At 47.1% G+C, this 13,176-nt stretch overlaps 1 protein-coding gene across 1 annotated transcript; it reads left to right on the top strand.

The window, feature by feature from the left end:
• Positions 1–292: 292 nt before the first annotated feature.
• MRPS15 (mitochondrial ribosomal protein S15) lies at positions 293–6,007 on the top strand. The gene is made up of 8 exons (XM_081203726.1): positions 293–461; positions 2,029–2,091; positions 2,608–2,683; positions 2,986–3,034; positions 3,294–3,378; positions 4,150–4,208; positions 4,927–5,118; positions 5,798–6,007. Exons 1-8 carry the CDS (start codon positions 350–352, stop codon positions 5,921–5,923), a joined length of 762 nt encoding a protein of 253 aa, XP_081059852.1. The 5' UTR covers positions 293–349; the 3' UTR covers positions 5,924–6,007.
• Positions 6,008–13,176: the final 7,169 nt, after the last annotated feature.

Genomic DNA, 13,176 nt, shown 5'->3' with positions numbered 1-13,176 from the left:
AGTCCCAGCGCCAGGTCCAGTCCCAGCAGGCATCTCCAGATCAAGGAGAGCTGCTGCCAGCCAGAGCAGGCAACGCTGGCTTAGGTGGCCCAAGTGAGCAAGCTCTGCCAAGCACTGAAGTCCACAGTGAGGTCATAGGTTTCGCAGGCGGCCCTCGCTCGGCATCAGAACGAAAGCAGGCTGGGAGCGGGCGCTGCCATTCATCACCTGAGGGGCGGGCCTCACCCTCTTCTTTTACCTTCCATTGGCTCCGACGCGCAGGGTATCAATCGATGCTTTCGGTGCTCCCGCGGGGACCTGGCCTGTGACGCACCAAGATGGCGGCGCCCAGAAACTAAGCCGGGAGAGAATGTCGCTGGTGTTGCTCAGAGGAGTTTCGGCGGCGGGGGCTGCCGCGCTGCGCGGATGGAGCTGCCTCGGGTCGAACGTGGCAGCGGCGGCGGCGGCTCGGGGATCACTGCGTAAGGAGCTCGGGGTTGAGTAATTCGGACCGCGCGCACCTGGTCCTGTTTACACGGCCTCTGCTTCGGATTAGATACGGGCCGCCCCCTACCTGGCACCTTGGGGTGCAGCTCCCATTCAGTCCCAGACAGCACAGCCGGGCGGAGCTCAAGGGAACGCGGCCACGCTGTTTGGGGGGGTTGATGGGGATTTCAGTGCAGAACACCGGGAAGGCACCAGGTTTGGTGTGGATTCACACCGTCCCCGTCTCTGCAAGTGACAGAAAGGCCCCTTTCTACAGGGTGCTTTCCAAACTGCTTGCAAAAGTCACATGCATCTCATCAAAATAGAATTAAAAGGAGACCCGGGTGGCCTCATTGTCCAAGAGCATGGATATGATTGGCCGTCAATCTGCTTTAAGGCACCCGGGGGAAGTGGCTAAAACGCACTGAAGACCCAAAGACGAACACATCTATGCATGTTCTTTGTTGGTGTAATAGGAGCAGAAGGCAGGACATGGGGAGGGGATTGACCTGGTAATTACCTTGCAGTGTGGCAGACACCTTCCGCCATCCCACTTATTTATTTATTTTATTATTACATTTATATTCCACCTTTTCCCAAGGAGCTAAAGGTGCTGTACACACCTTTTGCCCCTCTCCTCATAAGAACCCTGTGAAGTAGACATAATGCCTGGCCCAAGGTCACCTAGTGGGCTTCATGACTGAGTGGGAATTTGAACACTGGTCTCCCAGGTCCTAGTCTGACACTAACCACTGTGCCACACTGGCATCTGGTGGATGGAGATGGAGCTTCCCAGCAGTGATGGCTGCTTTGGTGTCTCTGTAGCTCTGTCGCGGGTTCTTGCAGCACTTGTCATGTTCCGTGTGCCAAGGCCTCTCACTCCATCTCTCTCCCCACCTATTAAATGCAACATCAAGCTCACAACCAAGGAGGCAGTAGAGTGGGCTGTTTCCTCCGTTCCTGGTCTTAATGCACTAAATGATCTTGATTACGGCCTTGGATTGTGAAAAGAATATGGTGACTAAGAAGTTGCTGTTGTATGTCAAAAGAACTTGTTTACATGTCCCTTGCATTGGAAGCAATTTCCTCTTTCCCTGTAGTGGAACCTCTACTTGAACTGGAAACTGCATGACACTACTGAACTTAGAATAGTAAAGAATATGCAAAGGATTTTGCTGTTAGAGATCTTCCCTCGCCCAATGCCCAAAATGTGACTTTTGATCACATCTAGCAACCTGAGCAATTGCAGCAGCCTTGTTGGGAGTGAAAGGCAGAGCAACTTACTCTTTCTCTGCTCATTCATTGCCCGCATTTATTGGCTGTGGGGCAGAAAACAGAATGCTTTCTTCAAATATGAAATGTTCCATCTACTTATGAGCCTAAAAATTGCTTCTCCACAGATTGTTCTCAGACTGGAAGAGCTGTTTTATCTCCCCAAAAACCAAGAGAGAGAAGTGATGTGCCTAATTACTTCCAAGGAGCAAAATGCTAATGTGCTGTTGTGTTATTGTATTGCATTGATGTGGCTCAAGTGTAACCCCTGCTGCTTTTCTGTCCTTTTAGATAAGAGCCCCCTCCTTCAAACAGCCAGGGATTATGCCAGGCCTGTCCGTAGAAAAAAGCAAGGTTTGTATTACATTCTCATTGTTGTAAGCAGTTGGTCTGCTAAGGCTGTCACCTGAACTGTTTGGGATTCCAGTTTTGAGGGAGTTTCATGACTGTACTGGATATTATGGGTCTGAGTCTCTATCTCTTACCCCATTTCCTAATCCATTGAAATGGAAAATAAAATTGCTTAGATGGTTTTTTTACAATTAAGCAGCACACAAGTTCTGTTAAATAAAAAAGGGTGATTAGACATGTTAAGATATACCACTTGCTACATGTTCTGTTGGCCCAGGTGAACCAACTTCCTGCTGGCTTGTGGGTCACCATGTTTTGCAACTGGAGTCCCTCTTTAGCTTCCACAATGTACTTCCTTCTCTTTACCTACTGAGAGATGCCAAGAGCTTCTCTTTTAGACATCAGCTCATGTGTTCCCACCAATACTTGGCTGACTACTGTTAGAAAAAAGTATTCTGTACTAGAGTGAACTAGCAAGGCAGCTGCTCTGCTCTTATTGCTGTGTTGCTGTTGTTGCAGAAATCCCCAGCCATTTGGATGATCTGCCTCCCACAATGCTGAAGAAACCTTATGCCAACATCCCAGTTATAGACAAGTAAGGTTTGCGAGGACCAGTGAAGGACTGTGACTTTCATGAAAAGGGGCTTCATGGAGGAAACAGCAAGTCTGCCACATTGGGCTGCCCTTTAGGGGCCCCCAAAATGCAACCACTTAAGCCTCATTTTATTGACTGGGGTCCTCAGATGATGGGGGAGGTCCTAAATTAGTGCTCCTATAACTTACATTTAATTCTGAATATCTAACATGGCTCCCTTGATTTCTAATCTCTCAAAGCTGTTCCCCAAATGTTAAGCAATTCGGGGACAAGTAATCAAAGGACTCTCTGCTTTCCTGCAGGGTAGACGATGTTGTGAGAAGGTTGCTGTCTCTGGAAATGGCAAGCCAGGTCAGTGTTCTCCTACATGGGTAAATTGGGATTGGGGGCTAATCTTGCTTCATTCCCCTGCTCTTCCATGCTTTATCATTAAAAAAGCCATAAAAGCAGAATTTCTGCCTTTTCTGTAGGCAGGCAGGTTTGCTGTTGGCATTGTAAGCAAACGATGACCTGCCATCCCTGCATAGTGGAGTGGGGTTGAGTGGCTATTAGTTATCTAGTTGTATTAGTATCTAGTTGTATTAATTTTGTCTTCCCCTTCTGCATGCAGAAGGAGAAAGTGAAAATCAAGAAACAGCAGCTAGCAGACCAAGTCCGGAAGTTCCCAACTGACACTAGCTCCTTAGAGGTCCAAGGTAAGCAGAAAAATATGTCCCAAGAGAAAAGCTGCTGCCTCCTATTTCCTTCGCTGTCATCCTGTCTGTGCCCCAAGGGAGTAGCCCCAGCGGGCACTTCAAGGGATACATAGCAGAAAATGGAGCTATGAAAGGGTACATCTGGAAACAGAGATCCAACTGGATCCTACTTGGCAAAGGCCAGTGTTGGGCAGAGTTGCGGCAGGATGATCTCTTAATGTTGAGAGACATTTCCTTTTATATCGAGAAGATGACAGATCTGCTTATGTGCTTTCCCTTCCTGTATAAAAGAGCTGGAGCCAAATGGAGCTGGTCTCTCAGCAGAGCAGGTGGGGTGGTCCTGCTTCTCTTTTTGCCCTATACCAAGGTGGAGAACCTACAGACACTCAAGTGTTCTTGGACCCCTGACCATTGACCATGCTGACTGGGACTGATGAGAGTTGCAGTCCAACAACACCTGGAAGGCTAACAGTGTTCTCAACCTCTGCCATATATCTACAGCCAAAGTCCACGCAAGGATTTTGAAGTAGCCAGAGGGAAGACCCTTAGATCTTCCAGCTATATAACATCAAACTGTCATTAGTCAAGTGCAAGCTCTAGAATAATGGAAGCACGTCCAGCAGCCAGCTCTAAGTGGTCAGTTCCCTGTGTTTGCTTGCTGGTTGGCAATGTCTATGCGCAGTTTCTAAAGCAGGAATTCAGAAACATTCAACATTGGAATAGGCACTTTGTCTCTGGCCTCTCTGCAGTGACTTTCTTTTGCTGTTGCAGTTGCATTCTTGACAGCCAAGATCCGCACGCTCCAGGAACATCTGCATATGCACACCAAGGTAACCGTCTTTGATGCAAGTACAATATATGCTGTATTCAGAGCCAGCTGATAATTTGTATTTCAGGGTGGAGCTACTGTTGAGTGCCAACTGCTACAGCCATTGTTCAGATACAAAGCGATGTCAGTATTTCTTTCAAAGTTGGATCTTGCACAGCACTAATTACATAAGATGTCAGAACCAACATATATATGCATTTTACAAAATAAAACAGTTAATATCCATAGCAGTAAATACAGAACAGTGCGGCAAAACTTTATAGTCCAGGGAAAGCCTGTGCATAAAAGGTGCTCCTTTTCCCGCCTCCTAAATTGGAGAGGGTGTTCCAGAGCTTGGGTGCCATCACCAAGAAGGCCCACTTCATAGGTACCTTTAGATTCATTTGACTGAACTCGGTAGACCTAGCCCTAGCAAGGCCTCCTTAAGATCTTATGATTAGCTGAAGATATACAAATGTATAAAAAGAAGATAGTCTGCAAGGTATCCTGGTCCCAAGTAGTTTAGGGCTTTATATGCCAGCAGGAGAGCAAGAGAGGCTGCTCCATTTGGGCTGTTGTGGCCATTTGGACTGTTGTATAAAACACCAGCTGGATCCTCACAATTTCTTATATGCTGATACTTCGTGAGATCAGCCACCTTGGAAAGATGTCCTGAGATCTGGGATATAAACAATTAATAGTAGTGGTGGTAACTAGCAACAAGTAACCCTTGTCCCCAGGACACAGTCAACCGTCGCCAGATGCTGATAGCCATAGACCGGCGGAAGATGCTGCTGAAGTACCTGCGCAACACCAAGTACGATGTCTTTGAGAAGACGTGTAAGGTGCTGGACATCAAGTACGAATTTCCCCCATTGTACTGCCGGAGAGCCACCCGGCGCTGGATCGCCAAGAAAGCCTTGTGCAACAAGGTACGACCACCATGGCATGTTGCTGCCCAGGCATTTGGAAGCAGAGTTCCTCTTCTGTAATGGATGAGCTTCGGGGGGGCCTGGTGCTGCTATGTGCTCCCATCAACTGGGAGACATCCGGAGGGCACTGGGTTTGGGAAGGCTTTCTTAAAGCAATATTACTCTGTTAAATTGCCAGGCAGGCCAGCGAAACCTCCACCCTCCTCAGTGGAGCTTACATTTGTTTTGTATTTTGCATGACCAGTAGTGCTGGGGGCACATATTGGGTAGGACTGAGGGTGTTAGCAGCCACCCTGAGCAGCACCAAATAGCAGGAGTGCAGTGTTAGAATTCTGTAAGATATATGAGATTCTGCCTTGTGCCAAGTCAGATGCTTGGGCCATCTAGCTAAGTATTGTCTCCAGTCACTGACTGGCAGCAGCTCTCCAGGGTTTCAGCAGGAGACTTTGCCAGCCCTATCTGGAGGTTCCACAGATTGACCCAATGTGTAAAGCAAGGGCTCTGTCACTGAGCCGTGGCTCTTCCCATGAAGTAATAAATATAATCATAGTAAATGCCCATTGTCAGCTGGTATGGGGATTAGACCACTCCCAATAGAACTCTGGGATTTTGTAGTCTTGGTCTGTGCTACTGACTGCCTAACTGCCTCTCACCTCCCTTCTTCCCATTAACCCTCTAGGTCTATCAAGAGGTACAGAAGCTGAAAGCCCCGCAGAGACTGAAGCAACGGGAAGAGTGGCTAGAGAGAACCAGGGCCAAAGAAGCAGAGAAGCAGGCATCACCAACTGAAGGCAGCCCAGTCTAAGCCAAACCTACCCTATGTTTGGGAGGGGGCTCATATTGAGCAACATCTTCTGAAGCTGATAGACAATAAATGATTTAATCACCACTGTTTCCTCTGCCTTGGGTGCATATGAAAGTCTGTTTGTGTGTACAGAGTCCTGTTGCTCCTATTCATATGGTTCAGAGGCCATCATCACTGGGTTAATTTAATCGCTTCCAGGTTAATCATGCTAGTCTCTTGTAGCAAAAACAAAGTCTGCAGCACTTCTGGAGAGAAAGGAATGCCATATTTAGGGCTGTAACTGATCCCAACCAGAACAGACGGTGCTCTGGATGCCTCCATTGGGATTCTACTAGTGTCTAGTTAGAACAAATGTGAGCAACTTTATCCTGGAAATGCCCTGCAAGCCTGTCACAGCAGGCCTATGAGGAGTCCAGCCACTTTTCCCTTCAGGGTAGGTTTAGTTAGCCTATTCCACCACTCAGAATGACTCCAAATGGCTACTTGGGGACAGCTTTTACCAAAGGTGTCATGGTAAATGCCTCCCTGGAAACCAATGTCCCCACTGTGGAAGGACATGCGGATCCAGAATTGGCTTCCACAGTCACTTGCGGACTCACTGTTAAAACCATCTTTATGGAAGACAATCTTACTTGGCTGCAAGTGATCACCAAATAAGAAGAGGGTGCTGGAGTGATTCCTTTGGTAGCACAATCATACGCTTTTACTCCTGTCATGGCTGTTGCTGTGAGACACACTACTTGTGCTCAAGCTGCTGTTCTGCCTGTTCAATTTCCTGGAGCTCCCCTGCAAACAAGGTGCAGTCTGGGCTCCCTGCAGTGCCATAGAAGGCCATGAGCAGCGATTGTGTCAACAACACTCTCCATCTCACCATTCCACAGCCTTCCAACCAGAGCACTGAGGAACCTGAGCAAATTCTGTAGGTCTCCAGGGGCTACCAACCCTACAGTTGACTAGCCGCCACCACCCTAAAGTGCCAATCATAATCCACACTATCAATATCACTCCCAGTCTTGTAGCAAAGACCAGTTCAAGGGTCTGGCCTACCATCTAGCAGTGATGTACTTGGATGAAGGAATTGAGGGGATGTTCATCAAATTTGCAGATGACATCAAACCGGGAGGGGTAGCCGATGCAGCAGAAGATACAATCAGGATTAAATATGACCTTAGCAGATTGGAGAACTGGGCCAAACTAACAAAATGAATTTTAATAGGGACAAATGTCAGGTTCTACACTTAAGCAGGAAGAACCAGCTACACAAATATAAGACTGGGGAGACCTGCAGTGGAACGGACTCCTTCATTGGTAGTCTTTAAGCAGAGGTTGGGTGGCCATCTGTCACTGATGTTTTAGTTGTGATTCCTGCATTCCAGGGGTTTGGACTAGATGACCCTCAGAGTCTCTTCCAACTCTACAATTCTAAGATTATTTGATTGTATGAACAAATAGGGTCAGCTGAGAAACCAGCAACTTTGGGTGCCTCCTTGCCTTGAACTATTTCCATGTCTGCTGGCCTTTGTAACTAAGAAGTGCCTGAGTTTGTGTTTTCCCTCCTTCCTCCAATTTCTTTTCCATTTTGTGTCATGTCCCAGATTGCCCTCAGCTGACAATCTTATTACTGATCTCTGTAAGCCAATCTTGCAGCCTTTTTACCTGAAGAGGGGGGGGAGAGACACCAGGACAGAGTGAACAACCTCCTGAATAAAGTCTCGCCACTAAAAAGAGGGGGGGTCCATTTTCACTCTAAATTCTCCAGGCCTTGCAGTCCTCTGCTTCCTGCTTACCACTTCCCCATTGCTCAAATACACATGTGGCCTGACCACAAGGAACTGAAGACTTGAGTTTGCCTTGCAAAACATTTGTCGCTGCCATTCAGATTTGCCTTTTTGAGGTTGTTTCTGAGTGGCCTTAGCCCTAGCTATGTCCGAGCCTGTGACCTGCCAGCCAGTTGCCACAGTCTCACCTTTGACCCTGTCCTCAGAAGGCAGCTGGAGCAGTGGGAGGTATGACTGCTGTTCAGACTGCCCCATGTGTAAGTAAACGTCTGGGTGTATTTTAGCCTGCGGAGATCAATTTTATATAAGATGGAGGAAAGCTGCTGTGGGTTATTGTAGACTGACTCCCCTCCTTAACACATTTCCTAGATATTTGTCCAATGATTCCCATATTGCTTCCAGGTTATATGTGTTTAAAACTTGCCACCTGTTGCAATGTAGACCTGCAGCTGTTGTACCTCAAGGCTCTTTGTGAAGAGAAGCTAAGTTGTGGGGTTCTTTAGATTAGGAATGCATGGAAATCCATGCCCACCACCTTGAGTTCCTTGGAGAAAAAGGTGGAATAGAAATGCAATAAATAAATAAACATTTGAGGGGATTCATTAAGCAATTGCAAAATATAGAAAACATTTTGCTTTCAAATGCTGAGATGCCCAGTTGCTTAAGCTGTGCCCAAGGGAACTTTTACCATTTTCCCTACTATACATGACAACTGCCTTTGGAAGCACTTGCCTTATGGCATGGAGGGAAGGGGTTCTCAAGAAGTGCAAGACCAGTGCCCCCTTAGTGCTCAGAACTAGTTCCATGGGTCTTTGGATCCAGGGCAACCTCCGTGCAGGTCCTAGAGTGACCCTTTATTTATGTGGCTGTTTTGATTTGCAGGAGTGTGGGGTTCGCTTCCTGTATCCAAATCTAACAGCATAAAAATGTGTGATATTCTTTTAAAATCAAGAGAGGTTCAGCTTGCTGTTTTCTTCCTTCACTTGGCTTTCACAGACAGTTATTCTGTCCTTAATTTTAAAGACTATTAAAGTTTATGTTTGTGAACTGGTCTGAGTGTTTGTGTGCACACCTGCTGTCTCAGTCCCTTAACCATGAAGGGGGACGATCTGTGCAAAAAGTACAGTTAGCAGGAATTATATTTTAAGAAGGGCAGGGTTAGGGTTATTGATGTTTGCCTCCTCACCTGTGTGTTTCATTTGGGCAGGTTGTGTTGGGCTTCTCTGCCCAGCAGTCCTGGCCTGTTACGTGTCACACAAATACGGGGAGAACTGTTGCCTGGGACTGGTGCCTGGCGGCTTGACAGCACTGCGGACTCACATGCGGCTCTCCTATGGCATTCCGGTAACACTTTCCTCCATCACATTTATGGTGTTGTACAGTCTGTTCCCCCAGTAGATGTGCTCTTACTCATTGATCAGCAGGGGTCTGGAGAGTGAAAGAAACAGATGAAATGTGCATCATCCAAGAAATGATTTATTTCTACACAACTTGTTTGTAGTCTTCTACAGCAGGGGATTGGTGAGTTCCTGAGATAAATGCAGCCCTCTATGCGACAGAGTGATGCTTGGGGCAATTAGTTGCTTGCTGGCCTTTGCTGTCACCTTCCCTCTCTTCCCTTGGATGCAAAGGCATTGCCAGGTTCTTAAAAGACTCAGGGCACAAATTTGGGCAAATTGAGATGGTGGGTGGGTGGGTTTAAACCACGCTGCACTTAGTAGTGTGCCCAACTACCCTTTAAGCCAGAGGTGGAGCCGCTGCGGCCAGGGCCGTCTTACCCATTAGGTTTAGTGGCGCCCTGTGCCACGGCACCAGCCCATCAGGGGCACCCAGCAGCGGGAGTCCGGGACCAACCGGGAACAGCTCCGAGGGCATGCTGAGCGGTGGCGGCTCTTCCTACGGCCAGCTGCGCTCTCTCGCTTCCTGCCTGGGAGAGGGGGCAGCGGCGATGGTGCACAAAGCTACGCAGCACCCTTCTCCCTCCTGCCCGCCCCATGGCAGTAGCAGGACTGCTGAGGAAGCCTGCGTGGCAAGTGAGCCTCGAGCTGCCCAGCGCAGGGGGCGGGGAGGACGGGGAGGGGGAGGGACGCCGAGAATGTCTGCCCCCCACACCTTCCATCGAGGAAAAAGGTGGAGGACAGATTCATTCAGATTTGGGGCAGTGGGAGGGGAAAGCTGGGGGGGCGCACTACCATTACGACTCAGTTCGGAGGTAAGGATGGACCTGAGAGCGTGCTCTCCATGCAGTTAGTGGTTAAAAACAGACAAACACCAACAAAAAGTCCTTTAAAGACGAGGACGGGTTTTAAGGTCCTATTAGATTCAGCAGGGCTTACTCTCAGGTAAGTGCAGTTAGGACTGCAGCCTTTGTGACCCAAGTTTAGGGTCCTTTTTAGGTTCAGGATGTCACTGCTTTACACCCACACCCGCACCCACACCCCCACAATATTTGAAAACGGCAGCTTTGTACCTAAACACAAATTGGCCAGGAACGTCATTCTCTCAGTTTATTTAAAGAACAACGAACTGGTGATTGCTTTAACTTTTTGATATGTGGTGATTTGAATCATGAGGATGAATTAGAAGAACTGCTGAGTCTTGAATGAGTCTTGCTTTGGAATTGAGGACTTCATTAGATTTTCTTCTGCCTTTTCATTTTATTTTGTTTTAAGGGCTTGTTAGAGATAATGTGTAAGCATGGTGTCAGCTCCCTAAAAAAAAAAAGGTCGACAACTCTGCGAAACGGGGGGGGGGGGCGCAGAGGGATCTTTGCACCACAGCACGGGATATGCTTTACACGGCCCTGGCTGTGGCTCTCCACATGTTGTTGGACTCCAACTCCCATCAGACCCAGTCAGCATGGCTAGTGGTTAGGGATGATGAGAGTTGTTGTGCAACAACTTATGGAGGGCAACGTGTTCCCACCCTTGTGGTAAACAATGCTTTCTTTAAAAATGAAAGATTTAAATAAGAAGGGGGGAGGACAAAGAGAAAGGACCTGGGACTCAGGGAGGGGCCACCCCTTAATAACCTCTGTCAAGGGCAGATAGCAGCAAAGAGGCATCATGCAAATGAGGGATTACTCCTCTGTTTTGCAAACTGTCTCTTAGGGACATAAGAAGCTGCCTTATTCTGAGTCTGACCATTGGGTCCCTCTAGCTTAGGACTGTCTACACTGACTGGCAGCTGCTGTACAGGGCTTCAGGCTGAAGACATTCCCAGCCCTACCTGGAGTTGCTGGGGATTGAACCTGGGACTTTTGCATGCAAAGCAGATGCTCTAGCACTGAGGTTCACTGCTTCTCCTCTCCCCAAATCCTCTACCTTTATCAGAGCTGGCTGGGAGAGGAATGAATAATCTTATGGAGCAAGGCGTCAAGGAAGGGGAAAAGCTAATACTGATGCTATTCTAGGCTGCTTCAACAGATGTTTTTAAGCAGAGGTTGGATGACTATCTGTCATGGATGCTTTAGTTGAGATTCCTGCATTGCATGGGGTTGGACGAGATGACCCTCATGGTCCCTTCCAACTCTATAATAATTCTAGGTGATAAATTGCACCATAACTTCTCCAGCAATTTGAACAGAAACAGCAGGGAACAGTTTGTTCTGAGGCCTGGAACTGCCTTGTTTCATTACAAAACAGAACAGACATTATTTCTGTTGCTTTTGCAACACCACAGATAACTATTTCCAGCTTTTTCTCAACAGCCCAGGTTGTCTTTCATTCCATCCAAAGGGTAGCATTACAAAAGCCTTTGTCATGTTGCAGAGGAAGTTAGAAGTGCTGTGGTGAGTGCAACAAGCAGAACAGAAGAACAGGTCCTGGTTAAATAGCTTCATATCTCGGTGGTGGTGGAAATTGGCAAGGAGGACAATATTGATTTTTCATTGGGTTGGACTTCTCCTTGCCACCTACAAAGCATTCTCACCTCTTCTCTCTTTTGCTGAACAATTCATTCTTCCACTGTATAGTGTGAGCAGGTTGGTTCAATGCTCGCCTGACGTTTATAGATGTTTGGACTCTTTTTCAAAAGCTGCAGTATAAACTGTAAAGTATGTCATCTTTGATTTTTTTTCATAAAGGCGCTTCAGCAGGGTTTATTGAAAATAGCGATCCCCATCTCTGTTTTGACTGAAGGCAGAGGAAGACATGTCTTTATCTGCTATCTCATTTTTCCTTCCTTAGGAGCCCACAACACACTAGGTAACTGTTTTCACCAGACAGCCCATGCTACTCCTGAACAATATGAACTGCTTCTTTCAGGGGAAACAGGAGTAAAGTGGTGCTAGAACCCCAAACTTCCAGTAGTTAAGTGCAAACCCTATAGAAATAGTGGCTTGTCCAGCAGTCAATGGTCACTGTGAACACACTCAAGTACTGTAGCATGTTGCCCTCTTTCAAATCCCTGCTTGGCTATGAAGCTTTAAGGGTAGCTATGGGAAAATTGCTATTTTTCATCCTAGCCTACCTCATGGGATGGTTGTGCAGCAAAATGTCAATGTGAACTTCTTGGAAGAAGGGAGGATACCATTTTTAAACAAATGTATTGGGTATATCTTTCTCCTGTGCATGATCTGATTTTCATATTATTAATATTTAGTATTGTAATGCTTCGGAGCATCCAAAGGGCTTCCTGTACATTTTCTTGTGATCCTTACAACAGTCATGTGAGGCTGGAAAGTATTATCATATCTGATTCTGAGAGATGAGATTCCAAGGGACTGCCTGGTTCATAGCTCAGCATCTTAGCCAGAATATGACAGCTGTATGCTCCTCATGCCCACATTAAGCTGATCCTGTCCACTGGCTCATTGTATGTTTCTAAAGACCTGCCTGTGTGCAAGGCTTGAAGGAGTGTATGTGGAGCAAAAATGTATTCCAGATTTGAGGTGCTATGTCTCATTAAATCTCTTTTCTTTGTTTGAATCATACAGGGCACTGTTTTTAGGGATGCCATGTCAATGTGCCTTTGTGGCCTGTGTGAGTTGTGCCGCATGGGCCGTGAAGTGCACAGCCGCTCTCTGAATAAATAAGTAAATGGAGGGGCAAAGGTGGGTCTTGATGGAAAAGTAGCACTGGCATTTTTTCCCCTCGAGGACAAAAATTCTGTTGGAATCTGACGATCTCTAAGCACAGATTTCAGTCAGATGCCTAAATACAGTGGTACCTCTGGTTACGTACTTAATTCGTTCCGGAGGTCCATTCTTAACCTGAAACTGTTCTTAACCTGAAGCACCACTTTAGCTAATGGGGCCTCCCGCTGCTGCCACGCCACCGGAGCACAATTTGTTCTCATCCCGAAGCAAAGTTCCTAACCCGAGGTACTATTTCTGGATTAGCAGAGTCTGTAACCTGAAGCATCTGTAACCTGAGGTACCACTATACAGTCGTACCTTGGAAGTCGAACAGAATCCATTCCGGAAGTCTGTTCAACTTCCAAAACGTTCAGAAACCAAAGCGCGGCTTCTGATTG

Source organism: Podarcis bocagei (genome assembly GCF_964188305.1).
Source record: "Podarcis bocagei genome assembly, chromosome: 7".
In the NCBI taxonomy this organism is placed as follows: Eukaryota; Metazoa; Chordata; class Lepidosauria; order Squamata; family Lacertidae; genus Podarcis; species Podarcis bocagei.
Note: the sequence above shows the minus strand (reverse complement) of the source record. Positions and strands in the feature narration are given on the sequence as shown.

Excerpts from the sequence above, each read along its gene's own strand:
- MRPS15 (XM_081203726.1), top strand. The coding sequence starts at position 350 with ATGTCGCTGGTGTTGCTCAGAGGAGTTTCGGCGGCGGGGGCTGCCGCG. Across the intron at positions 2,684-2,985 it reads AACATCCCAGTTATAGACAA|GGTAGACGATGTTGTGAGAA; the intron begins GTAAGGTTTGCG and ends GCTTTCCTGCAG. Across the intron at positions 3,379-4,149 it reads TAGCTCCTTAGAGGTCCAAG|TTGCATTCTTGACAGCCAAG; the intron begins GTAAGCAGAAAA and ends TTGCTGTTGCAG.